This window comes from Aulostomus chinensis, chromosome 23, assembly GCF_037954235.1.
Source record: "Aulostomus chinensis isolate RoL2024-O1b breed Wild chromosome 23, RoL_Achi_v1.0, whole genome shotgun sequence".
In the NCBI taxonomy this organism is placed as follows: Eukaryota; Metazoa; Chordata; class Actinopteri; order Syngnathiformes; family Aulostomidae; genus Aulostomus; species Aulostomus chinensis.
Genome location: NC_141342.1, coordinates 21,036,542 through 21,060,982, shown reverse-complemented (window position 1 = coordinate 21,060,982; position 24,441 = coordinate 21,036,542). Strand labels below are relative to the sequence as shown.

The window sequence follows — 24,441 nt, the reverse complement described above, 5'->3', positions numbered from 1 at the left end:
CTCTCCCTCCTCTGCCTCCTCTCTCTGTCTGCTCACTCGCTGCAGTGATGTGCCGGCTGCCCGGACTCCTCTTGTCCTGGTCCTCCTCCTCCACGTCTCCTCAGTGGGTGTCCAGGGGCGATGACGGGGACGGTGTAGGGGGACGAGGGAGCCGAGTCACCCAGGTGGAGCGTCGCTGTGAGAGCTGGATGTGAAGGTAAGCCTGCAGACGGTGACATTGACCATACAAGGACAAACAAAGCCAAAGTAAACAGAGAATTCAGTGTTTCTGTTGCGGCGTCTGAGCGGTGAAACACTTCTTCTGCAATCAGAACTGTTCTACATCACCGACTCACATCTTGTTGCAAGTCTTGTTATAAAGAGCTATTTATGGAAGCAGGGAGGCCGTCTGGGTTGCATCACCTCAAATTGTTTCATAATTGACACTGTCTTGAACTCAGCTTTCATATTAATCAAATCTAGTTGAAGTGTTGTCTTGTTACGTCGCCCCCTGAACCTCCTCAGAAAGAGACGTTTGTCATCATATTAGATTTCTGATGCCAAAACGTTCTTCTGGGTTCTGTCTTGTTAACAACGCTGACCGCGGGGCCCCGACTTCGGCCCCACGAACGAAAAGCCGACAAGGACGATTCTCAGCTGCTTCACCAGAAACTTTGTTCTCCAACACACCTGAGGAGGTTCTCAGTGTCCTCGCAGTCTCCAGAGGGCTGTGAGATGTTTCCCGCGCAGCAGCAGGCGGCAGGTCACTCACAACATGCAGTAAAAAAAGTATATTTTTCCTTTAAAATTCTCACAATGAGTATCAGAGAGCAACTCTTTCTCCTCTCCTCACTTCTTTATGACTCCAGAGTGCAGAAAGAGTCAGCTACGTATGTTTAGCTCAAAGCTAATGCAAACTGATGGCTAACAAAAGCTAAACTGTACAAAACAAAAAATGTCAGTTTCCCACCATGAAACGGTGTCCAGGTGCGTAACCCCACCAGGACCGGCTCAGGGGGAGACCTTCAGGGACTGTGTTTGGACAACTGCTGCTCCCATCAGGGAATCCGGCTGAATGATCACATCGGGAAGCTGCTTAGCCAAAAGTGCTCTGTCAGGTCGGCCCGTAGGACGACGAGGAAACGTGTCTGGCATGCTTGTTTGCGTCAGATCGGCTGCAGCGAATTTGATACGGCGACGTTTGCTTTGCATTGCACTTTTCCTGCTCGGACAAATCGTTGCAGTCTGAAAATGGTCTGTGCGCCCACCTGCAAACCCTCCAGATAAGGTCTGACGCCGCGAATCTTAAACTCCCGTGACTGAAGGGCTGTTTGGCGTCTTCCCAGACATTCCCAAACTTTGTCAGAGGCAGAAGACGGGTCTTAAAACCCCTTTAGATCTACAAGGTCCAGAGGATTCTCTTATCTTAGGAGTCGTCGTCGTCGTACCAAACCTGTATTTTTCTCCTTCGCTGCTGATAGAAACATGAGATAAAAACAAAAAAACTCAGATCTTTGGCTTCTATGAAAACTTACTGTCCCTCGTTTGTTCCAAATCGACTCAACACCTCAACAACTCGGGATCAGGGTAGGAACTAATCGATTGATCAATCAAAAAGATCAGCTCCTTTTTAGTAATCTGCTCAAGTACTCTGTTACTCTAAGGGAACACTGCACTCCAAGCCTGCTGTAGCGTTATGTCCTTTATCTCCCAGCACTGTTGTTCCAGGTGCACCATCCTTGATGAATAATTAAATGTTCAGATAGAGTTCAGTTCCTGGGCACGGAGCCCCCGCAGAGCCACATCCTATATAGTCTCAGCTGCATGTGGACCCTGGGAAGACCGCCTCAGCCCAACCAGACACCGGGAACATGCCTCGCCGGGGTCGCATCTCTCCAGTTCATCTCCTCGCTGCTGCTGACTGAATGTAATGAAACGCTTGGGAAGTGAGAACAAATCCATCAGACGCCACAGCAGCCGGGAGACCGAGGAGACGACGCTCCTGCAGGAGTTCATCTGCTGCTCTCCAGACCGCCACGTCGGCACGCCGTCGCTTGGTCAGTGTAATTACTCGCCGTCATTCATGGCCAAATCTCTACTGGCCAGAAAACGCCAGGCAGCCGAGATGATGGAGGGTGAAGTTTAAATGATCTGGAGAGGAAATTTAAGCAGCACTGACACGTTTTAGCGCCTTCAGAACGGCGCCGTTAGACTCGGTCGCTCTTTCAGGACCAGAATAATTATTTAAGCAACATTTAAAGCAAAGTTTCTCCGTTCATCTTTGTTTTAAAAAGGACACTTTAAAAAAAGAGGTTCACCTTTAATGTCAGTGGTGCAGAGGGAAACCAAGAACCATCTTAAGAAATAAACCCAAACACGCTGGGCTGTTCAAGTTGTGAACATTTCCTTGTTTTTATGATGGTTCCATATTGGTGTTTTGAACGGTTTGGAGAAAAACTAGAATTTGAGGAAATCCCTGAACTGAGCCAGCTTGAAGCAGATTGATAGAAAGGATCGTTTGTCTCTGCCCTGATCTGCGTTCGTTATCACCTTCTCAAGCTGCTTGGACGCACAACGCATTTAAACGACTGAAAAAACAAAAGTCTAATCACAAAAGAATTCAACGACCTTTCAAAGATGAAAGATGCTGACTGACACGTGCGCGTAAAAATCGATGAAACGGTCAATCGCCGTGGAAGCAAGAGGACACAGCTGCTGCAATGGGCTTTGACAAGTGACTTCACTTTTGAGTATTTATTTACAAAAATACGCTCTCAGCAGCGACTGAAGGAGAGTTTCTAGAGAGTTCAGAGCCCCGACAGAGAAGTTGTCAGTCTCTGAGGGAAGGAGAAGGGAATCACTCTCATCACTGGGGGATCCAGAACAGCCGGACAGCTGCTGCAGTTTCTGTCAGATTTACAGTCTGAAGGAGAGGAAATAAAAGATTCATGCTTGATAACGCGGGAAATTAAAACAAGAGACCTGTTCAGGCAGGAATCAAGGATCCAACGATCAAAAATCACCGTCGGAACCGTGGGTGACATTTGCATGCATCGTTACGCAGCTGCACGGACACACGCTAGGTCAAAAGATGCAGGAGGACGGCGTTCATGCTCGGGAGTTGCACTGCTATTAATACTGAGGAGGACATGCGACCTCAGGCCTCAGGCTCCGCTCCATAACAGAGGTGAAACATGAGCGCCTTTCTATTGATAAACAAAGCAACAGAACTGGACTTCAACAAGCAAGTGAAACCAGATTTTTCTGCCCTCGCTTGTCGTACGACGTGTAATTTATTGTCCGTAATCTTGAAGCCAAAAGGTTGTGAGTGTTTGGAGTGATACAGACGTCTTATCTGAACACGCTCAGGCCGCAGATGTGAGAGACACCAGCAGACATGAGGGAGGAGGTAAAGACTCGTGCTGCTCCAGCGAGTTCATACATGGGGGAGGCGTTTTATCGCAGTGTGATACGACTCATGCGGCGAGTTCACATGCACACTTACAGTCAAGCTGCAGTGCCAGTTCTGTAGAAGGAACCAGCCCTGGAATCCAGTTGGGATTGTTGAACCTCGGGATCACCGGGTTTCCGCCTAACAGTCTGGAACTTCCCACAAGCTCAACTTGTTTGTCTCTTTTACTTCATGGAATGAAACAACAATGGAGAGGCTAACATCAACACGCTGAGAGCAGAGGAAGCGTGAATCTAGTCCTTGAAGTCATGTGACTCTGGTGTAGTTCCTTCCTAGGCTAATGTTAGCTTAGCACTGCTAACCATTAGCATTCAAGCTTCCAGGATGATCAGAGTGGTTCATTAATGGAGATGATCTTGATAAACTAAATCTGAAACGAAACATGGAGATGACCACTTCCTGTTAGACCACAGACACACCTCATCCCTGACATGATCACTTCCTGTTGGACAACAAACACACCTCATCTCTGACACAACCACTTCCTGTTGGACTACAGTTACACCTCATCCCTGACACGATCACTTCCTGTTGGACAACAAACACACCTCATCTCTGACACGACCACTTCCTGTTGGACTACAGTTACACCTCATCTCTGACATGATCACTTCCTGTTGGACTACAAACACACCTCATCCCTGACATGATCATTTCCTGTTGGACTACAAACACACCTCATCCCTGACACAATCACTACTTGTTGGACTACAAACACACCTCATCCCTGACACGATCACTTCCTGTTGGACTACACAAATACCTAATTCCTGACACGATCACTTCCTGTTGGACTACACAAATACCTCATCCCTGACACGATCACTTCCTGTTGGACTACACAAATACCTCATCCCTGACACGATCACTTCCTGTTGGACTACACAAATACCTCATCCCTGACACGATCACTTCCTGTTGAACTACAAACACACCTCATCCCTGACACGATCACTTCCTGTTGGACTACACAAATACCTCATCCCTGACATGACCACTTCCTGTTGGACTACAAACACACCTCATCCCTGACACGATCACTTCCTGTTGGACAACAGACACACCTCATCCCTGACACGATCACTTCCTATTGGACTACACAAATACCTCATCCCTGACATGATCACTTCCTGTTGGACTACAAACACATCTCATCCCTGACATGATCACTTCCTGTGGTACTACAACCACACCTCATCCCTGACACGATCACTTCCTGTTGGACAACAGACACACCTCATCCCTGACACGATCACTTCCTATTGGACTACACAAATACCTCATCCCATACATGATCACTTCCTGTGGTACTACAACCACACCTCATCCCTGACATGATCACTTCCTGTTGGACTACAAACACATCTCATCCCTGACATGATCACTTCCTGTGGTACTACAACCACACCTCATCCCTGACACGATCACTTCCTATTGGACTACACAAATACCTCATCCCATACATGATCACTTCCTGTGGTACTACAACCACACCTCATCCCTGACACGATCACTTCCTGTTGGACAACAGACACACCTCATCCCTGACATGATCACTTCCTGTGGTACTACAACCACACCTCATCCCTGACACGATCACTTCCTGTTGGACAACAGACACACCTCATCCCTGACATGATCACTTCCTGTGGTACTACAACCACACCTCATCCCTGTGGTATTGAGTTAAGTGCGTTATTTTGCTGTAGATTTGACCAGTATGATGTTGCGTAGTGGGACCAGTAGGCCAGTTTGAGTGATTCAGTTCCTAATCATACTGAGTGACTTTTCCTAACATTTGAACAAACTGACAGAAGCGTTTCCTAAACTAGCGCCCCCTACTGACCACAGCAGATACCGTATGCCATCGATGTTTTTTGCATTTGTGCGTGTGGGATTCTAAGTTGTCTGATGATGACCTCAGACGACATCACGTTTGTTTAACCTAAACTTGGGTTCCTCGGAGGCCTTCGTTGTCATGGTGCAATACTAATTACAAGGTTGGGGGTAAACTGAGGTGGTGGTTTAATCTTTACGGTGACGTTCATTGCGTGTGGACGAGGTCTAAAATTCACGGGCGAGCCGACAGCCGAGCGGTGGAGCACGCAGGGCTGATCTGGACGGTCTCAGCTGCACTTTATTGCACCGAGGTGAACTTGAGCCAAGCACTAAGATATTTGATATCCAATTTTATGATCACATTCCTGCTGCAAACCATAAAATGTGCCAGTCATATACTTGACATGCAGGGTTTTGGCACATAAAACGCCTTTATAACGGCTGTAACTGAATACGGCCAACAGTTGGAGTGAGGATGGCCACGCTGGCATCGTGAGGTCACTCCCCACCGCTCACTGTGGCTCCCTGATGATGTTTACGTTGGTTTGTCACTGAAAGCTTGAGAGATAACACAGTCCAAATAGGGCTTCATGGATGAATGAAGTAAATTAGGAGAGGAGAGGAAAACAGGATGGACGGCACCCAGGTGAAAAGGTGGGGAGCCAGGACGATAATGACTCGGGGGGAGGGGGGGTTACAAGGTCATCAGCCCATCTGTTGTTGTCCACCTGCAGTTTAATTGTCCAAACTGGATTCACTGACATGTTGTTTTCCAGAGTTTCTCTCTGAAAAACTACAAACAGACCAGAACAAACGATGCTGCACAACAGAGCAGGTCATCGTCTGCAAATAAGGATCAGCTGAAACTTGATAATGAGACTGAAACTGCTTCTGTGTTTATACCGATTCCTAATTATTGTCCTCGGGCCGTTGCAGACTTGCTTCAAACATCTTAAATTCTGCGTGAATAAACTGGAGGGTCGCTTTATTCATTTAAATACTCTCACTCCTTCTCACTCCCAAATTTACTCGGACACAAAAGATATTGACCATCCAAGGAGAAATATAACCATCGAAGTTCAAGTGACTCATTGAGTTAAACCTGTTTTTTTTATGTCACTGAAAAGCTTTCAACTGCTGTAAATCAATTTTCAATCAATCACTTCTTAAAGAGTGATTTTTATGATTGGTTGTACTTTTAATCCAATTTTTATTTCTAATTTCTGATGGAAATAAAAGTCTTTCAGTTTTGGACTGTAACTTTGGGCTTTGAGAGGCTGTGATGAGAGTTTTTCTTGAATTTCTTTTTAAATTAAAAAAAAAATGATTAGATAGTTAAGGCTCTAAATGTCCTAATTACAGAATAATCATGAATTAAAAAATAATCGTGACAGCTTGTTCCTTTCCAAACATGTAGATCCAAAGATGCTTTTTAGATGCTGGTTTTACATTCTTGCTTATCTTTGACCTCCTGCTGTTCTTGTTTGAGCTGCACTCTTGGATTAGAACAAATACTTAGCCGTTAAAACTGATTCTGAATATTACAGTTGTCAAAGCAAAAGTGATCTTTCCTGTCTATTTTGATTCTGTTTATTCTATAATTTAAATCACTTGGTGCCACATTCAGCCCATTCCTCCTCCTACACAGTTCTGGTTCTTTAAAAGGAAAAAAAAAAGTGGTGCCAAAGTTACATAAACCAAATTATGAAATGAATTATGATTAAATTGAGTCGACTGGCTTCGTGGCGCTGCGAACCCACCTGAAGGAATGTACTTTGCCTGACTTTCAGATGAGAAATGATCTTTTACCTTCTCGATGAAAGCATAAACACAACCACATTTGCTCTGAAAACAAACGGGCCTTCAAAATATGTTTCTGCAGATCCATTTTAGTCGAACCGACTGCTGAGGCCTCGCAGAACAAACACCAGGCCCCGGAGCCGGTTTCCTCTCCACATTGAAAGATAAACTGGCATTGTTCTATATTTGCCTTTCTCAAGACCAAAAGAACCCCTCAAAAGACCAAGACTAACAATGATTTAGTCGCAATATTTTCCCACAATCCTTTGCAGCACCGTTCACCCACACACACACACACACAAACACACCAAAACATATTTATAAATGAACAAGTCGTTTGCATTAAACAGCTGTTTTTAGTAAACAGAACTCGCACAGGTTAAATCTGGTTATTTGTGTGGGCGATGTGCATGGCCGCGAGTGTGTGTGCATTCGTTGTAACTACAGAAAATGTCAGGCAGTGCGACTGATAAATGGGTTGCACTTGTTTCTGAGCAACAATGGCGGCAAACTCTGGATGCACTCACTCATTGGCTTTTTTAGGGTTTCTTTCTGGGATTACTGATGAAAACACTCATCGCCTGCCTGCAGATGAACGCTCTGATTCTGCTTTTTCATGAGAAAAATGTTTCTGTTCTCCTGTGTTTTTTCTTCCAGGTGAAGTAGCAAGGTCATGATTGACAGGCCCAATGTGACCGCGGCCAGCCAGCAGGAGCTGGACCTGATACCGGAGGAGCTGCAGAAGTCCACATGTGTCCTGGGCTTCATCCCCGTCATCTACTACAGTATTTTACTGTGTGTGGGAGTACCAGGTACACCAGCCAGGTTTACACTGTCTGTCTAACTTGCCTTCGCGCAGGGAACGACGGCCATAAATAGAAGAGGAGTCAGTCAAACGCTTGAGAATGTTTCCAGGATGAAAAGCAGACGACTCAGTGACATTTAGACTTTTGAACAGGAACATTTATGTCAGTTCCACATCAGCGTGCTACCTTGATGCAGCCTGACTTGCTGTCTCCTGTCCAGTGGCTTTTTTTTTTTGTTAAGTGATGGAAGGTCGCCGTCTCCTCGTCACGCCACACCAGACGAGCCTCCATTCCTCATCCCTCCCGTCAGGTGTGTCAGAATCTAAATTGACAACCCAAACTGTCCAGAATGTCCCACATTCTTGTTTAGAAGGTCACATGATCGCGATGGTGAGATATTTCAGGGATTTATAGATAAAGTTTTGTAAATTACAAATTCAGTTCACGACCACTGAACCAAACACTCCAGCGTGCAATGATCCCAACGGACCTCCCGGCTACAGTTTCTCCTCTGATGCAGACGTGTCGTAGTGATGTCATCCTCTTCCCCGTCACTTTCCCGGGTTGACATCCATCTATCATGATAGATTGCAATATAATGACATAAGAAGTATTGCGATACTCTACATAATTTACTGAAAACTTCAAAATAAAGTTGAAAATACAACTTGCAGTACTGCACTGTATTGATAACTCAAGCACACACTGAGGTGTAAGTATTTTACTCCTAAGTTCCAGTTGTACTCCAAATGAACTGAACACATGACCACGACACAGTTTTATCATGGTTTTGCCTTACATCCAATCGTTTCTGGGAGCTGGAATATCGAGGAAAAAAATATCCTGATTGCCAGATCAGTTTTATTGTACAGACTTGTAAAATCCAGTGGACATTAACCCAGTGTTGACTTTGCAGCAGGAGACGGCTGTTCAACTCCCATCAGCATAAAAAGTGTTCCTGAGTTACGCTTGGAACTCAGGAACATTCTCGACCTCGACAGCCACCTAAAACAACCGCAAGTGATACATCCATGTTCTGCACAGCCTCGTGTCATGGGCGGCGTTCCCTGACCCAGCGTGTCGTGGGACACAACGCAGCACAGAGGAGAAGAAATCAATACACCAGTGAGTTAGAGGTGCTGGGATGAAGCAGTGAGATGATAACGGATAATCAATCACAGATTGCTTCTCTCGAGGCTCAGTTAACAGTCATTACCGATCAGGTTGTCAGCCACAAATTTTTCATTCATTGATCCCTTCGCCATCAAAACTGAGCTCCTGAATCATCCAGAGAGGAATTAGCTGTCTTTCAGGCTAACATCCCTCTAGCGAGTGTCCTTCACCTACCAGTCGATGGAGGTGATTCGGTATCGATCCATTAGCAGGATTTAGACGATAGTCACAACATCACATGACCTCTGAGCAGCGTTTGGCCCCAAAGGGGAATAAATATAAAAGCCAGAGGGCTAAAGTCAATGGCTGTGATGGGGCTTGATGACGGAGACGTCCTGCTGGTCACCAGATGTTTGGACGAGAAGCATCAGATACAAGATATGGCAGGAAAACTGCCTCACTGGTTAACAATGACTGCATTGTTTCGTTTCGATTGTTAAAGCCCAAAACGTCCGCGGGCGGGCGGAGCCTCGCCCTAAAGCCGATGATAGCTTCCCCGACTTTTTCACATCACTTTTCACGTGTGGAAGAAGACTTGAAACCAGCGCTGAGATCAGTTTACTGGGATCATAAATCAAGTGGGATTTGATGCCATCTAAGTGGGTGACAGCCACAATGTGTCGCCCCCTGCTGGCCACGAGACAGATTAAAGTTCTGCTTCACTCGCATAAGTTGTGATGGTGCTGACTGAGGTACCAGGAGCAGTATTAGACTAACATGCTACTTGTGGTACCAGCAAGTACAGCAGTCTCATCTAACGTAAATATCTTAACCCACACATAGGACACTGCTGCCTCTACAGCTGCTGTGTATTTGTGCGAGAATGTATCTGGGATTGGAATGCGGTATCCACCAAGGGGCACGCACAGGAATCTGGTGTGTCTGAAAGGAAAAAAAATGTCCGGAAGCATCTCTAATTACCAAACATCAATGCTTTTTAGATGTTTCTACGCCTTCTTCTGTTTTGGTTTAATTTTCTGCTTCATTTTGTCTTAACTTTTGGCAGTGAACATCCTCACGGCAGTGGCCTTGTCCCGACTGGCGTCCCGCACCAAGAAAGTGCTCTACTACTACCTTTTGGCCGTGACAGGCTCAGATATTCTCTCCCAACTTTTCATCATCTTTGTCGGCTTCCTGCTGGAGACGGCGGTCTTCCACCGCGAAGTCCCCACTCTCCTGCTGCACTCTGTAAGTGCTGCTGAGTTTGCCGCCAACCACGCCTCCATCTGGTCCACCGTACCCCTGACCGTAGACCGTTATGTGGCGCTCTGCCACCCCCTCCTCCACCGACAAATCAGCTACCCGGCACGAGCCAGGAAGATCATTGCAATGGTTCTAATGCTGTCGCTCGCGTCAGGCGTCCCCTTCTTCTGGTGGTCTGACATGTGGCGGAATAGCCACCCGCCCACATGGCTGGATACCGTCCTCATTTGGACACACGTGATTATCATCTACTTCCTGCCCTGCAGCATCTTCTTGGTGCTGAACTCTTTGATAATACACAGGCTCAGGCAGCGGCAGCAACCTTGCCAGGAGGAGCCAAAGTCAACACGTCCGTGGCGCCTGGGGAAAACCACCGCCATGCTGCTAGCCATCACCTCTGTATTCTCTGTTCTATGGGCTCCCAGGACTGTCGTGGTAATCTACCACCTGTACGTGTCCTCAGTTCACCGGGACTGGCGCGTCCACCTGGCCTACGACCTGTCCAACATGCTGGCCATGCTCAACACGGCCGTCAACTTCTTCCTCTACTGCTTCGTCAGTAAGCCATTCCGTGGCGCCGTACGGGACGTGTTGCTGCTAAGAGGTGGGCCGCTGCATCCTCGTCGTGCCCTCCCACAACAGCAGACACCAACCAACATCTCCAACTCCTCCCTCTACAGTGGCAACAACAAGCGCTCACAGCGAGACTCCACCCCTGTGTCACCTCGCAGGGCCAGAAAGCCCTCATGACCCCCTTTTAATCCAAAACACCCATCATCCCACGGTCCCTGAGCACTTGTGACCTCAGAGACTGCGTTCCAGCTACGCTCGTGGACAGCTGCCAGTCAGCCTGGGGCTTTCTCAAAGGGCCTAAAATGAACCCAGCCGAGTCACAAGAATTATGCTTGTTGTATTATAATATGTCATCGGGTGTTGTTTGTCCTAGTAAATCAGAAGACAGCCTATTTATTTTTCTTCTGAGGAATTTGACAAAATAAAAGTATTCCTTTTTTTTTCTTTTCCGTACATGGCAGTTATGTGATAGTTTTTTTTTTTTACATTGTTAAAGAGAAAAAGGACAATTCATCATGTAGATAAATAAGTTTTTTAATCCTCAAAACACTGCAAGTTTCTCAGGAAAGGGTGTTGTAATCTCCTAACCAACTGAAGTGAATGGAGACCAGTTTCCAAATGTAACAAACAAATAAATGCAACCATAAAATACCTCCATACGTCTCTTCTTGTGAAGCCTTGACACGTCAAGTGGTTTTGAAAAATGTCATTCATACACTGTTCCTCGCCTTTTCAGCATCTCTTCCCGTGAAACTCCTGCCGAGTTTCCTTCAGACCTTCAAGGGTGAGTAGAAAATGACTGGGTTTTCACTTTGGGGTGAACTGTCTCTTTAAGGGTTTAGTTAACCGTTACAAATTCTTAGTCGATACTTAGTTAACATACTAGTAAAATAGACAGTCTACTAATCATTAACTTTACCGCTTACAGCAAAGAAGGATGGAGAAACTGGGTGATGACGGGTTACGGAAGGAAAGATTTAGGCGGACGGGTTAAATTGGTGAAAGAAAAGAGGGTGACTGGAAAAATTCTGAAGAGGTTTTGGGCAAAATCTGACTCAAAGTTCCACTATTTTACGGTAAAAGTCACAAAGAGCATTAACACACTGTTGCCAATGCTGAACTAATGCTTACTCAGCACACTCAGAAGCACTGACTAATTGTTCTTAATGTAACTTGCTACTTGTTGCGCGCTACCAGGGCTAAATGTCCTGTCGGAGCCCTCTGTGCAGTTATTCCCTCTCCAAGCACCGCCGAGGGAGAAATCAGAGCTTCGTTTTCAACTGGCTGATATCTCCTGCAGTTGTGTAAAGATGCTGAATGCTCAAAAGACAATCCGCCCTGCTGAGCAGCACAGCCAATCAAGCAAAGAAATCACCCTCGCAGGCACAAAAGCCCACAGCTGCTGCAGCCAGTGTTTGTTTTTCATGAAATGTAACTGGATGGAGCCTTAAATGAAAGCTGGCTGTTTAAGCGGTGGGAGTGAAGACCTGGCTCTTCAAACAGCCCCGCTGCTACATCACCGATGCAGCCTTGGCGCTGGCTAAACAAACCGCAGATTAGCCTGATGGTCTGCACAAACACACACAGACCCTCACGAGAAGGTGCACACACATGCATGCACACACGTGTGTACCACAGCTGGTACATTTCCATTGGCTCATTGCAATTTTTAGGGAATGAGAAAATAAGAAATCGGCACTTGGAACTGCTGATATCAGTTTCCTTCAGAGCACAAAGCTGAGCTGTCAGTTGTAGTTTTGGTACAGCTCCTAATACTGCGATACACTTGTTCTGTTCAAGCGATACTTCGTTTACAAAGTGAATCACTTCTGTATTTGTCCTGTCCAGTGTGAACCCTGCTTCTCGCCGAAGGCTGCTGGGATAGGCTCCACCCACCCCCGTGACCCTGAACAGATTAAGCGGTAGAAAATGGATGGATGGATTTCATCTTTGTGACCCCAGGATGCAGGAAGAGCCAGCCATGTATGTTTAGCTTGAAGCCAACAGTTGGCTTATAGCTAACAACATCGAAACTTTTCAAAAATGTCTCAAAGTCAGATAATACAGTATATATAAATAAAATCCACGCCCTTAGCCGCGTGATCAGAAATCCACAAACACTTTGATTTGAGACAAAAACTAAAAGAGGACTTCCTGTTTGACCCTCGATCTCGAGCAGCGACTGGCCCGGTTGTAGCGTCGCTCACAAAGACAGATTTGCAGCTCTCATGTCCTCCGCCAGGAAAGTCGTATTTTTGGTGGCGTTTGCTTACCTGTCAGCAGGTCCACGCAAAAACTATGAAACCGATTTTTAGTAAAGTTGGGGGGGGGGGGGTTAGGGTGAAAAAGGAACCCTTTCAACTTAAACCAGATCTCTTCAACGCAGTGGAAACAAACAAACCGTGACATCTCGCATGATACAGTCCTCCTTCGGGACTGACACTTTTCCTCGTATGATCTGTGAAGGATGCAATATAATCATCTTCATCAGGGTTTCTGCATGTACTGGTCTGAGCACACCCCCGCCCGTCCGACCCCCCCAACCCCCCCACCCCGCAGCCCTCCTTGTGTTTACTGTCACCGTGAGGGACGCAGTGTCCGTTCCCTTGCGTATCCTTGTGTCAATTTGTGCCCCACGCTGAGTTCTGAGAATCTGATGCAGACACAGTTTCTTTGAAGACGTCTCCTGCTGTATGACAATAATGTCGGGGGGCGGGAGGGGGCTATGGGGGGCATCGGGGGTCCGAGATCACTGACTCTGTGCCAGCGGGTTTTGATTCAAGTTGAATGGATTTCTGACCACATCTACAGACCTGCTCATGAAGCCTCTGTCCCCTGTGATGAGGCGGAAGACGGGTGAGGGGTGGGTGAGGACACAAACCTCAGAGGCCACACGGCGCTGCTCTGCTCACCACCTGCCCTTTTGTTCCAACACCTGGTTTCCTTTATTCAGCCGTTGCTGCTGCTCAGCAGGTGTCACCAGATGCAGTTGTCTAAGACAAGAGGAACGCTCTTATACAACAGGCCAACCTGCTGAGAACCTGGAGAACAACAGCATCAGTGTTTGCTCTGTCCGTTTCAAGCAGTTAAGCTGGATGATGTCGTTCTTGTAGCCCCCCCCCAACTGATGCAGCAGTTTACTCCTCTTGTATGTTGTGTTAAAGGACCGGTGTGTAGGACAGTGGTGGGGGGGGGGGGGGCAGGCAGAGCCGGTCGGCCCTGTCTGAGCCAGGCCAAACCAAACCTACGACCCACAGTCAGCCAAACTTATGCTTTATTTCAAGGTATTTATTTACGTTTAGTTGATGGAAGGAGAAGAATTGTCAGGAGCGCTGACTCTGACTGAGCTCTCCGTGGTGCTGATCCTGCTGCTCTGAACAGAAACTGTGAATGGGCTCTTTGTCTCTGCCCACAGGTGTGGGAGGAGCTAATCATTTGAAGGTGGAAATCATTTTGGTTCCTTTTTCCACGTTGATGCTCGTCAAAGTGGATGTGCGTGCTCTACATCTTTATGACGCACGATGAACTTCCCGTGCATTGTTTGCATTTCTCTGCTAATGACGGTGGTTTTTTTACTCTGTCTAAATGTCATTGATACATAAAATGAGCCACTAGGTGGCGGCACTTCTGACAGGTTTAGTGCAGTCATCTCGGAGGTGAGGAGTTACTGGGTGCGACAGTGACTCACTACAGCCTCTTAAGCTCGGTGGTGTTACAAGCCGAGGGGACCAGAGCTAGCTGGTTAGCATGTTAACGTCTCTAGCTATCACTGCTAAAACAGTGCACTGATATCTTTGACAATTCATTTCAATTTTAGGGTGTTTTAAGCCACGATACTTACATACAGCAGCTGTATATGAATACAATAAAGCCCAGCAAGGACATCTTAATCCAGGCTAAGTGGCAGTTAGCATCACTGTAGCCTCCAGTGGGGTTGTTATGCTAACTTTTTTATTATGCAAAAAATAAACTCTGTGGTTGATGTACCTCTTTTGTATCACCAGATCGTCAAAAATGAACCCTGATGTTATCTTTAGCAAAAAGCTAACGTTACGCTATGACTGAACAAAGGACTAGCTTTGGGCTTCCTCTGTTTTCCATGTGATGATTTGTTTTTAATTTCTGTGACAACCTTTGAAGTTGCATTTCGCCTCTTTAGCCATTTTTAAAATAAGAATTTGTAGAACTGATATATTTCTTGACAACAGAACTTAAGTCAGTCATTTAACCAAAAACCCATTGACTTGGACTCGAGGGGCATTATCTTTGCTCACTCTTCTCTGGGTTTTAGTACTCATTATGTCCCAAAGAGGTCATCCAGTGGTGAGTTTGTCCCTGCAGAGTTACAGAATGAAGGACGCTCCTCTCTAATGACTCTCTGGGGTTTTGGTCCTCCAGCCTAAAAGACCTTCGATGAGCGAATGTGGGATGAACCCAGCAATGAGACATGGAGGTCAGAAGTGACTCTGTGAAAACTGATTTGATCTATATTTCCAAACGCATACAGTTCGAACCTAACTATTAATCTGACGGCCACAAGGAGCCAGATGGAGAAATCCTCTGGTTCCCAGGCCAAGTGGAGGGTTTAATTACTGAGACTGGAGAGCTAAAAGCATGACTTCCCCTCAGTGAGAACCAGATGGAGGAGCTGAAAGGAGAGAATGAATGTCCAAATAAAAGAGGCTGTCTGAGAGCTGGCAGTGGCCACGCCACGGGAAATGAAGCAGCAAAAATCAGCTCTTCAGCAACAAGTGTGAGTGAGAAAAAGCTGGCGGCTCATTTCAAGAGCGTTTCTCCGGGTGGAGCGCTCCTTCAATCATCCACCTAAAGGACACAAGCTTGTATCAGCAAGCACATGCAACCGAATTCGCCTGTTGATTAGAGATTTTCTCTCGTGCGTTTGCCCACGGTGGTGCAGCGGTGAGCAGGGTTGCCTCACAGCACGAAGGGTTCTGGGTTCAAATCCAACACACACACCAAAAAGAAAAACATTTATGTAGGAGGTTGGCCGACTACATTGATTCTATCTCACTCGTCCTGTCTCAGCTCAGCTGCAACTGGAACTTTTGGATATTGAAGAAAAACTGCCAGATTTGCAAAGAGTAGTTTTGAATCCATCAATCTCGTATCTGAACTGCAAAGAGAAATGTTTTGACTGCAGCTTTTTGCTTTCATTTGATTGCAAATCTATTTTGTTGCACCATAAAACTACAAAAGGGACTCCATACAGAACTGCGCCTCTCAAAAATTAGCTTGTAAAACAACACAAAAATAATTATTTATTTTGGGATTAAATAACCATAAAAGGTTCTGTTAAACGGGGGGAATGACGAGGAAGAAAGAAAAGGGGCTTCTTAAACGGTCACATGGTGTCGCTGAACTACGTCCACTAAAATGAGTTAAAATGGAATATCGATGGTTTATTCTGGCCCTGATTGCACAGTTAAGAGAGAAGGAAGCTCACCTGACGTTATGCAAGGTGTGAATCAACATGGATGGGAGATTATCCTCTCTGCTCCTCTCATGAATCCAGACAGGAAGGTGGAGGGAAGAGTTGGTCTTTGGTCTGAGGCACTTCCTGTCAACGCAGGAGGAGGCAGACAGAAGCAGAGGAGGTTGAGTGGGGCTTCTTGTTGTTGTTTTTCTATGAGATCTGGCGGAGAGTAAAGCGGCTGAAGCCGGGAAGCGTGTGGCCTATGAAGTTAAACAGCGTGCTACATTCATAATTGATGATATTCACGTCTTCAAGCATGAACTGATATGAACGACTGTCCTCTGCTGCCACCCTCCTGCAGCTCGGCCTGCTGCACAAACCACTTCTCACCACCAGGTGGCGCTACACACCAGTTATTGTGTGTGTGTGCGTGTGTGTGTGCGTGTGCGTGTGTGTCTTAACAGAGGGGAAGATTACCGACTGTGCAGTCAGATCGCCTGGGAACGTTTCTACTGGTTGTCTCACCTGTAATTTCCCCGTCAATATTCCAGTAAACTGAGCGGAGATCAGTTGGATTTGACACTTCATGAGACCTCCTCCACGTGCAGCAACTTTTTTTCTGAGTCTCCTCTCTTCGCCCTCGATGGTTCCTCCGCAACTCTGCGGCGCTCGGAGCAGGTGAAGACCCAGAACCAGCAGACACGCAGGTACCTTCACGTCAAATGTTCGTTCACTTGTGCTGATAGAATTTTGCATTCTTACCTGTATGATAGAAAAAAAAAAGTATTAAGACTTCTCAAAATGACGCAGTGACTTGTTTTTGCGCTGTTTTTTTGAAGCAGATATTTAAGGCGCAGAGGAAAAGCACAAAGGGTTTTTGTCTTTTAGGTGTGAAGTCTTTATCGACAGACAATTACTCAAACTACAAAATATCACGAAAAACAACATACTTAGACAGTCAGACGTGCATTTAGAACATCGAGTATTAAACAGATCCCATTTAAAACAGTAGAAGTCAGAGAATTTGTGTTAAACTTTATTATTTTTTATTGGAGCTCATCAGCTCGATGGATCTCAGCTGCAGGGGTAAAACTGTGTTCTGTGCTCCTCACAATCTTTGGTTCTCCAAGTTTGTTCTGCCACAACTGGAGCAAACACAAGTAAATGTAGGTAAACAGGAAAAAAGTAACTGAAAGAATTGAAGAGGATGTCGAAACAGGGTTCATCTTAAAGAGCCTCTGGGTGAGTAAAGCAGGATCTGTTACTGTGCCTTCTAATGAGCATGTATTCAACTGGAGTACACATTAAAAAAACAGAGGTACCGGTGTGTACCTGAAGGGGTCGACATGCTCGAGTACCTTTAGACAGCCAGCTGGAACCCTTCAGTGAGTCGGAAGATGCCCCTCTGGCCTCCTGAAGACCATTATTGTACTTTTAAAGGTATAAAGTGAACTGAAGGGCGCACAGTTGTCCTTCAAGAGGTTCTAACCCCGAGATGAGTATTTGTACCTGTTATGGTACGCACTAATAACTCTGTTTTTATTGTGTAGCTCTATTTGTTTGAAGTTAGACCACCAACAATCCGTGAACTGCTCCTGGACCATCAAGGGAAGGTTGTTGGCCTCATCCCCAACTGTCCTTGCAAAAGATACTGAGCGGGTGGCGAGCCTCTGCCATCAGGCTGCAGAATCAAGCACTTCCAAGGAAGTCACTCGAGGAAAACGGTCCGTTACCTTATACAAGAACCTCAGGAATGTCAGCTTCTACATGGCGAGTTGCTGACTTCAGTGTTCAAAGATTGCAGTCATGCCACAAAACTTATCCTTGCGCTCTCCATGGTAACAGTAAATAACCCTGACGTCTTGTAGAGCTTGTTAATAAAGGATCTCGACGGCATGAAAAGCCCAAATTCCAAAAGCTGTAGGACCTTGGCGACTGATCAGAATCGACCCTCTAAAACCTAGATAAGGAATGACGGTATGTAGAACCTTCTGCGAGCTAAACGATGGACCTGATGTGAACGAGTCCAGAGAGACCCAACATCCACACCTCTATTGATTTGGCCTCAGGAGTTCAGGGTCACTGGACTTACAGAGCCAAAGGGAAACAGCTGGATACAGCAGAAAGATGAGACCAGGACATCGGGATCGGAAAGCGCTTACTGATCACTTTTGATTTGATCATTTTCATTCGAAAACGTTTAAACTGCACTTTTACCTGCAGCGATGTCAGTTTTGTGCACTTTCACCTCATTGATTGAGGTGTGTTGTACGGAAACGACATGTGTTGACAGATCCGATGAATGATTAACATTAACTTTGGTAAAAAAAATAAAATAAAAAAATTCCAGACTTGGATGTTTCTCTGACATTCCTGGCAGCAGCTTTAACAGTTCAAGTCTCTTTTTATTACATGTTTTTGGATAAACATCATGACAAAGGTTCTGTGCAGAGGGATTTGAGTGCCCTGGCGTGGGTGGACATGACAGCGTCCTGATCTCCGTTGAATGTTTCGAGACTTCTCAGACTCTGCTGTTCCTCTGGACAGGTGCTGACAGGATCCAGAGAAGTCATGGCAGCTAACGTCACCCCTCAGGGTTGCGGCCCTAACGTCGACTCCATCTACTACAACCTGTGTGACCTCACCGTTGTGTGGGGTATTGTTCTAGAGGCCTTTGCGGCAGCTGGGGTCATCTTCTCTATTGTCCTCTTCATCACACTGCTGGCCAGTTTACCGTTCACCCAGGACAAGAACCAGAAGAGCTCCGTACCGCTCCACGCCTGCTTCCTGGTCTGCACTGCCGGCCTCTTTGGTTTGACCTTCGCCTTCATCACGGGGAAGGATTTCTCCACGTGCGCCTCACGGAGGTTCCTCTTCGGGGTCCTCTTTGGTGGTTGCTTCGCTTGCCTTCTGGCACAGTGTGTGAGGCTGAACTTCCTCACCAGGCAGAACAGTGGGCCCCGTGCGTGGGTCTTGGTTCTGGGAGCAGTAGGGTTGTGGCTGGTGGAGGTGGTCATTAATACCGAGTGGCTGATCATCACTGTGGTGCGGCACCCGCAGGTGCTACCCAACATCACGGCTGAAAGCGAAAGGGTGGCAGCTACACCTTGCAACATCGCCAACCAGGACTTTGTCATGGCGCTGCTCTATGTGATGACAATGATTCTGGCTGTCGTGATCGCAAGTTTGACCGCCATGGCGGGCAATTACAGTCAGTGGAAGAAGGAAGGCGCCTTCATTCTTGGGATCAGCTTTCTCTCTGTTTGTATTTGGGTGGCATGGATCTTCATGTACGTCTACGGGAACGAGAGGATGGGAGAACCCACCTGGGATGACCCCACCTTGGCCATTGCCTTGGTGACTAATGCTTGGGTCTTCCTGGTTTTCTACACGATTCCCCAAATCTGCTGTTTGACTAGCGACGATGAAAGCCAGCCAAGCTTCGGGGAAGATTTGTACCCGTGCCGAGGAGTTGGCTACGAGACGATCCTGAAAGAGCAGAGCTCGCAGAACATGTTTATCGAAAATAAGGCTTTCTCGATGGACGAGCCCAGCCAAGGTATGAGGCTAGAGAAGTATCTACCGCCACAGGTTTACCTTATTTAGAACGAGATGGGCTTCTTATAGAATCCTGGACAAAACCCATGAAGCTAGAGATGGTGGTTGTATGACATGGAGCCAGTCCAGCGAAACATATCTAGATAATTGTGTTGTTGCATCTACTGGGGTTTAACCAAAACTTTCACTCCTCACAGTGACTCATCACAACATTTTTAAACTTCATCTGACCTGAAACAGATTCTCCCTTGGCTCATTGTATTCTCCTCCATTATTGTTTGGAGAAAATCAGTGTCACGGTTTTAGTGTAATCCTGCTGACAGACAGACAGACAGACAGACAGCACTAAGAGCAGGCAGAGGTAATTATTGATGAATGTCAAATATTAGCAGCATTTGATTCTAAGATTTACTCAAAAGTAGACAGTTAAACCACTTCCCTCTCCAGTAAGCGTTGACTAAAAAGTCAATAAAAAATAAACAAAACACAGTTTTCCCAGACTGGAACATTTGCTCGGCCTTCACGTTTCTCTCCACACGTTTCCAGTCGGGAATTCATCAGGAATGTGGCCTCTGAATACTTCCTGTTAATGAGTGTCCAACTGCATCCTTCACTACTGTATCGCACGCTCCCGCTCACCTCCGATTCCCATCAGAAACATCCCTCCTTCTGTTTGCAGTGTCGCCGTGGTGACTGAGGTGTGGCAAGACTTTCATCAAGGGGAATGTAGTTCCTGTGAGCAGTCACAGAGTGGGACACAAAAAAAATCATCCCTGCTTTGTGTTTCTATGAAATACATCTCTGACAGGAGGACAGCGTATTGGAAGCGGCTGTATTTTAAATATATAAGAGATGGTTAGTAAAGAGAAACGCCCAAATAGACCACAGTGTTGCTGGGTATTTTTGCTGTCGCCATTCATCTTGACAAATAACTACATAAGCATGTGTGACTATTATTTTCAAAAAAACATGCAATTGCATCTTATTTTTGATGTTGCGGGGATTTTTCTGTCTTTAAATATTCAGTCTAAATCAAACCAACATTATCACTCAGCTCCTCAGTCTGGAAACAAAAGTAGTAGCTAAGATTGAGCACAACAGAATAAAATTAAGCGCAAATTCAGGGCGAATAGTGAAATGCGTCAAGTTTCGCAGTCTTGATGTTAAAGAAACACAAGATTTGAGGAGATCCTCTCATTTTGATCCTTCCCAGAGGCGGACAGGAAGACGGAGAGCCTCCTGTAATGAATGACGCCCACGTTCGTTAGCTCAGCATAATGAATGGTGGCGGCTGGGAAGTTTTAGCACTCATGTTACTTTTGGAGTCAGACACGCTAACTAGTGTGGGTGGAATGATGGGGAATGAGAGACTTTTATAAAGTTTTCACATGGAACAGTTTTGCCTGTGACATTTTGAACAGTGTAATATTGCACACGCTTACTTGTTTGTATGATATAAAAGCACATAAAGTGTCTCTGTCCGTTATAGCGTCCAAACCAGTTTCTCCATACAGCGGCTACACTGGTCAGCTTCGTAGTTCGGTCTATCAGCCCACCGAGCTGGCACTCATCACCAAAGCAGCGACCATCGTGAGTATACGCCGCCATGCTCCGCCTTTAGACACATTTGAATATGAAATACAAAGCCAGCTGTTTCCAAGCAGATGATCATTGAAATCAAGGACTCCATCTGGAAGACTTTTAACTGGAATCAAAACTCACAGCCCATTAAAATTAAGTAATGTTGCAGAAAGTGTGTGAGCTGGGTTGGGTAGGTGACGCTTTAAATAAAAACAACCTCCCTGAATGTTTTCAGAGGGTGTGAAGGACATCATCATTACCTGAACTGTCCCAAGATATGGAGTTCTGATAAGTGGCTGTGGGTTTATTTGCTGAACTTCCTGGGAGCATCCAGAACGTTTGGTGAACCTTTGGGTAGTACCGTAAGGGAACGTACAGAATATTGATAATGTTTCCTCCAGGTTCCCTTCATAAGATGCTTGTAATGTTGGCAAGGTGATACAAGGCTCTAAATTGAACAAGTCCATGACTGTTGGTTACCCAAAGGTTCCTGTAAAGACACGCAAAGCCGATACTTGACCTTTGGCCAGTGTCTGGTCCTCCGCAAGCATTTGGGGCCCCAATTTGTGCACGGATGGTTAATGTGGCCCTTGTCCGGGAACATAATAAGAGCCTTGGAGGACATTTGTTCACCTCAGCACCGTGTTTGTATGGATCCAGCGGGAACGTCGTCTGTCTCTCACCCAACATTCATGATATCCCATTAGACAGCTTGATTCATTCCTTCATTCTTCTCTGAGATGTTCTTGTCATGGGCCATCTTATGACTCCGTGCAGCACCCACCGGACGCATCCTATGACACCATCATTCCCAGAGCTTCCGCCAACTCTGCAGCCAACAGCGGGAGCAGCACCCCCTCACAACACACTGAGATGGGGAACGCTGCATGCTTAAATGGAAATAGCGTAGGTCGTACCCCGAACGCCCGTCGTACCTTCACACGTACAGATGCCTTTCTATACTCCTGCATGCCGACCTCTCTGCTCCTGCTGCTGTATCCATAGCAACCTCTTCCACAGGTTGACTATGAATCATTTCTTTGTCTTGCTCCCCCCCCCCCCCCCCCCCCCAAGACCTCAAGTCCTTTACTGCTCCGTTCAATATGCAACTCCACTTTTTTTCCTTTCCTGAAATCCTAGAAAATAATGCTGGTGGAAGTGACTTTTGTTGACTCATTTGTCTGTCTGACTCTAACGTACTTCGTCTGTTTTCCCCGTGTGTTCCATTCATTATTTCTAAGGAATACTCCACTCATGGCCTCATTTCAAGGCGAATCTGAAAGGTTTGCTGCTTCCTCGTCTGCGGAGGTTGCCTCAGCAGAGGAAATCATTGTCACGGTCAAATTCACAGTTTCGTTTAAGATACTGCCATTTATTTTGTGCATAAGCTGAGCGATGCAGGTTAGTTTATTCAGTATTTACTATTGTTTTTTTGATGTGCTGCCAAGTTTTCTCTCCCTCTCCAAAACACTTGCAAATACACAGCTTTTACATTGAGCATTGTTAGTATTGTCATTGGCCTGTAAGTGCATGTGAAGCAACGAAGCTGGAGACGAGCAGTCCTAAAGTGTTGGGCGAAAGGTCAGTAGATGTTGCTTAGCTGTCCAAGCTAACATGAGAAATACTAAATGAATAGAAATGTGCAGCAAGTCTCCAGACTACGTGGCGCTACTTAATAATTGGTTTATTCGGTAAGTTTTCAATGCCAAACATCCATTCTGACAATGAAAAGCTCCACTGGGAAGGTAAAAGTAGACAAGTAGGAAACAGTGCAGGCCCTTCAGTGGCGTATTCCTTTGATAGAATCTCATGACGATGATCAGCAACTCTGTCTCTCCTTCCTGCAGGGGAATGGTCTGCATAGGACGTCTCAGTGGTGAACAGGCTGGGTTCTCAACACCCTTCAATAGTGATTTGTCTCTTTTCATTTGAAAACTGGTTCCCAAAGCTGGTTCTAAGTGGAACCCTCAGCCCTGACGTGTGGAGGTGATCACTGGGTCATCGGCTCTGTTGGAAAGCAGCTAAACCTTCCATTGACTGGTTCCTCGTGTGCCGCCGGGTGTCAGACGGCGCAGGGCTTCATTTGGAAGTCAAAGCGAGGGGATGCAGCCGCGGCTTTCCTGCAGAACAAAGACTTTTTGCAAAGGTTGCCATTCGTGGTGGGTGACTAAGCTCCCTGCTGGACCTGATCACACCGATGAGGAGTGGCACTGCTGACGGCGTGATAATGATGGAAATCTGACTAAAGGTTTGGAGGTCACATGATATTTAGGCACAATAAACAAAGTCTATAGAGCCCTTCTTCTTCTTCTTCTTCTTCTTCTTCTTCTTCTTCTTCTTCTTCCTCTCAGTTTGGCATGACAACATCAGCTGAGATGAACACGATCAGAGGGTCATAACATGAAAAACAGTCTCGTTCAGTTTCAAGGCTTTAGTTGACACGTAAGCTGCTGGCACTGAACTTGTGTAAATATGTTGTTCGTGCTTCTACACTGCATGGAAATACTGTGTGAATTATGTATATTTAACACTGTTTGGTGCGATCTAATTATTTTATCTCATTTCTACCAATCAAAAAAATCAGAAGCGAGACATCTGAAGTCCCTTGTGATTAACTTATGCAATACTTCTGGTAATTTCGGATTATTTTATCACTGTTTTTGGAAACAAATATAATTTTAGAATTGTTTTGTCCTGTAAAATAAATGCATGCTACTGAAGGGAGCATCTTGTCTTTGTTTTGGTAGAAACAAGCATCTAATTAAAAGTTATGCCTGCATTATTCACCTCTGACTAAATTCAGTGGCTATCTGGTAACATGTTAGGACACCTGAGCAGATGCCCTAACATGTTATCAGCTGTTTTATCTGCAATTTCAACGTAATGTCAACATGAAATCATGGAATGGCCTGTAAAACACATACATTTCATGAACCGGTATCGTGGGAGTGGACAGCAGCCGTTGACTGGAACTCCACGTTGAAAAATTCCATGATTTCCTTGTTGTCGTTGTCATCGTCGTC

General features: G+C 45.9%; 2 protein-coding genes across 8 annotated transcripts; both read left to right on the top strand.

Moving 5' to 3' along the window:
• Positions 1-54: 54 nt before the first annotated feature.
• gpr142 (G protein-coupled receptor 142) lies at positions 55-11,481 on the top strand. 5 transcript variants are annotated; one of them, XM_086195917.1, is made up of 5 exons: positions 55-196; positions 1,694-2,036; positions 7,748-7,902; positions 9,853-9,945; positions 10,076-11,481. In XM_086195917.1, the coding sequence occupies exons 3-5, from the start codon at positions 7,764-7,766 to the stop codon at positions 11,020-11,022; spliced, it is 1,179 nt and encodes a 392-aa protein (XP_086052043.1). In that variant the 5' UTR covers positions 55-196; positions 1,694-2,036; positions 7,748-7,763; the 3' UTR covers positions 11,023-11,481. The 5 variants fall into 5 exon arrangements, with proteins under 5 accessions (XP_086052043.1, XP_086052044.1, XP_086052042.1 ...); XM_086195918.1 differs by lacking the exon at positions 1,694-2,036; XM_086195916.1 differs by lacking the exons at positions 55-196; positions 1,694-2,036 and adding an exon at positions 7,571-7,596.
• A 5,260-nt stretch (positions 11,482-16,741) lies between these two features.
• On the top strand, positions 16,742-24,138 carry gprc5c (G protein-coupled receptor, class C, group 5, member C). Of its 3 annotated transcripts, none has more exons than XM_086195925.1 (5): positions 16,742-16,986; positions 18,827-19,838; positions 21,327-21,427; positions 22,196-22,324; positions 23,266-24,138. In XM_086195925.1, exons 2-5 carry the CDS (start codon positions 18,851-18,853, stop codon positions 23,296-23,298), a joined length of 1,251 nt encoding a protein of 416 aa, XP_086052051.1. In that variant the 5' UTR covers positions 16,742-16,986; positions 18,827-18,850; the 3' UTR covers positions 23,299-24,138. The 3 variants fall into 3 exon arrangements, with proteins under 3 accessions (XP_086052051.1, XP_086052052.1, XP_086052053.1); XM_086195926.1 differs by having other exon boundaries at positions 22,196-22,328; XM_086195927.1 differs by lacking the exon at positions 22,196-22,324.
• The last annotated feature ends 303 nt before the right edge of the window (positions 24,139-24,441 follow it).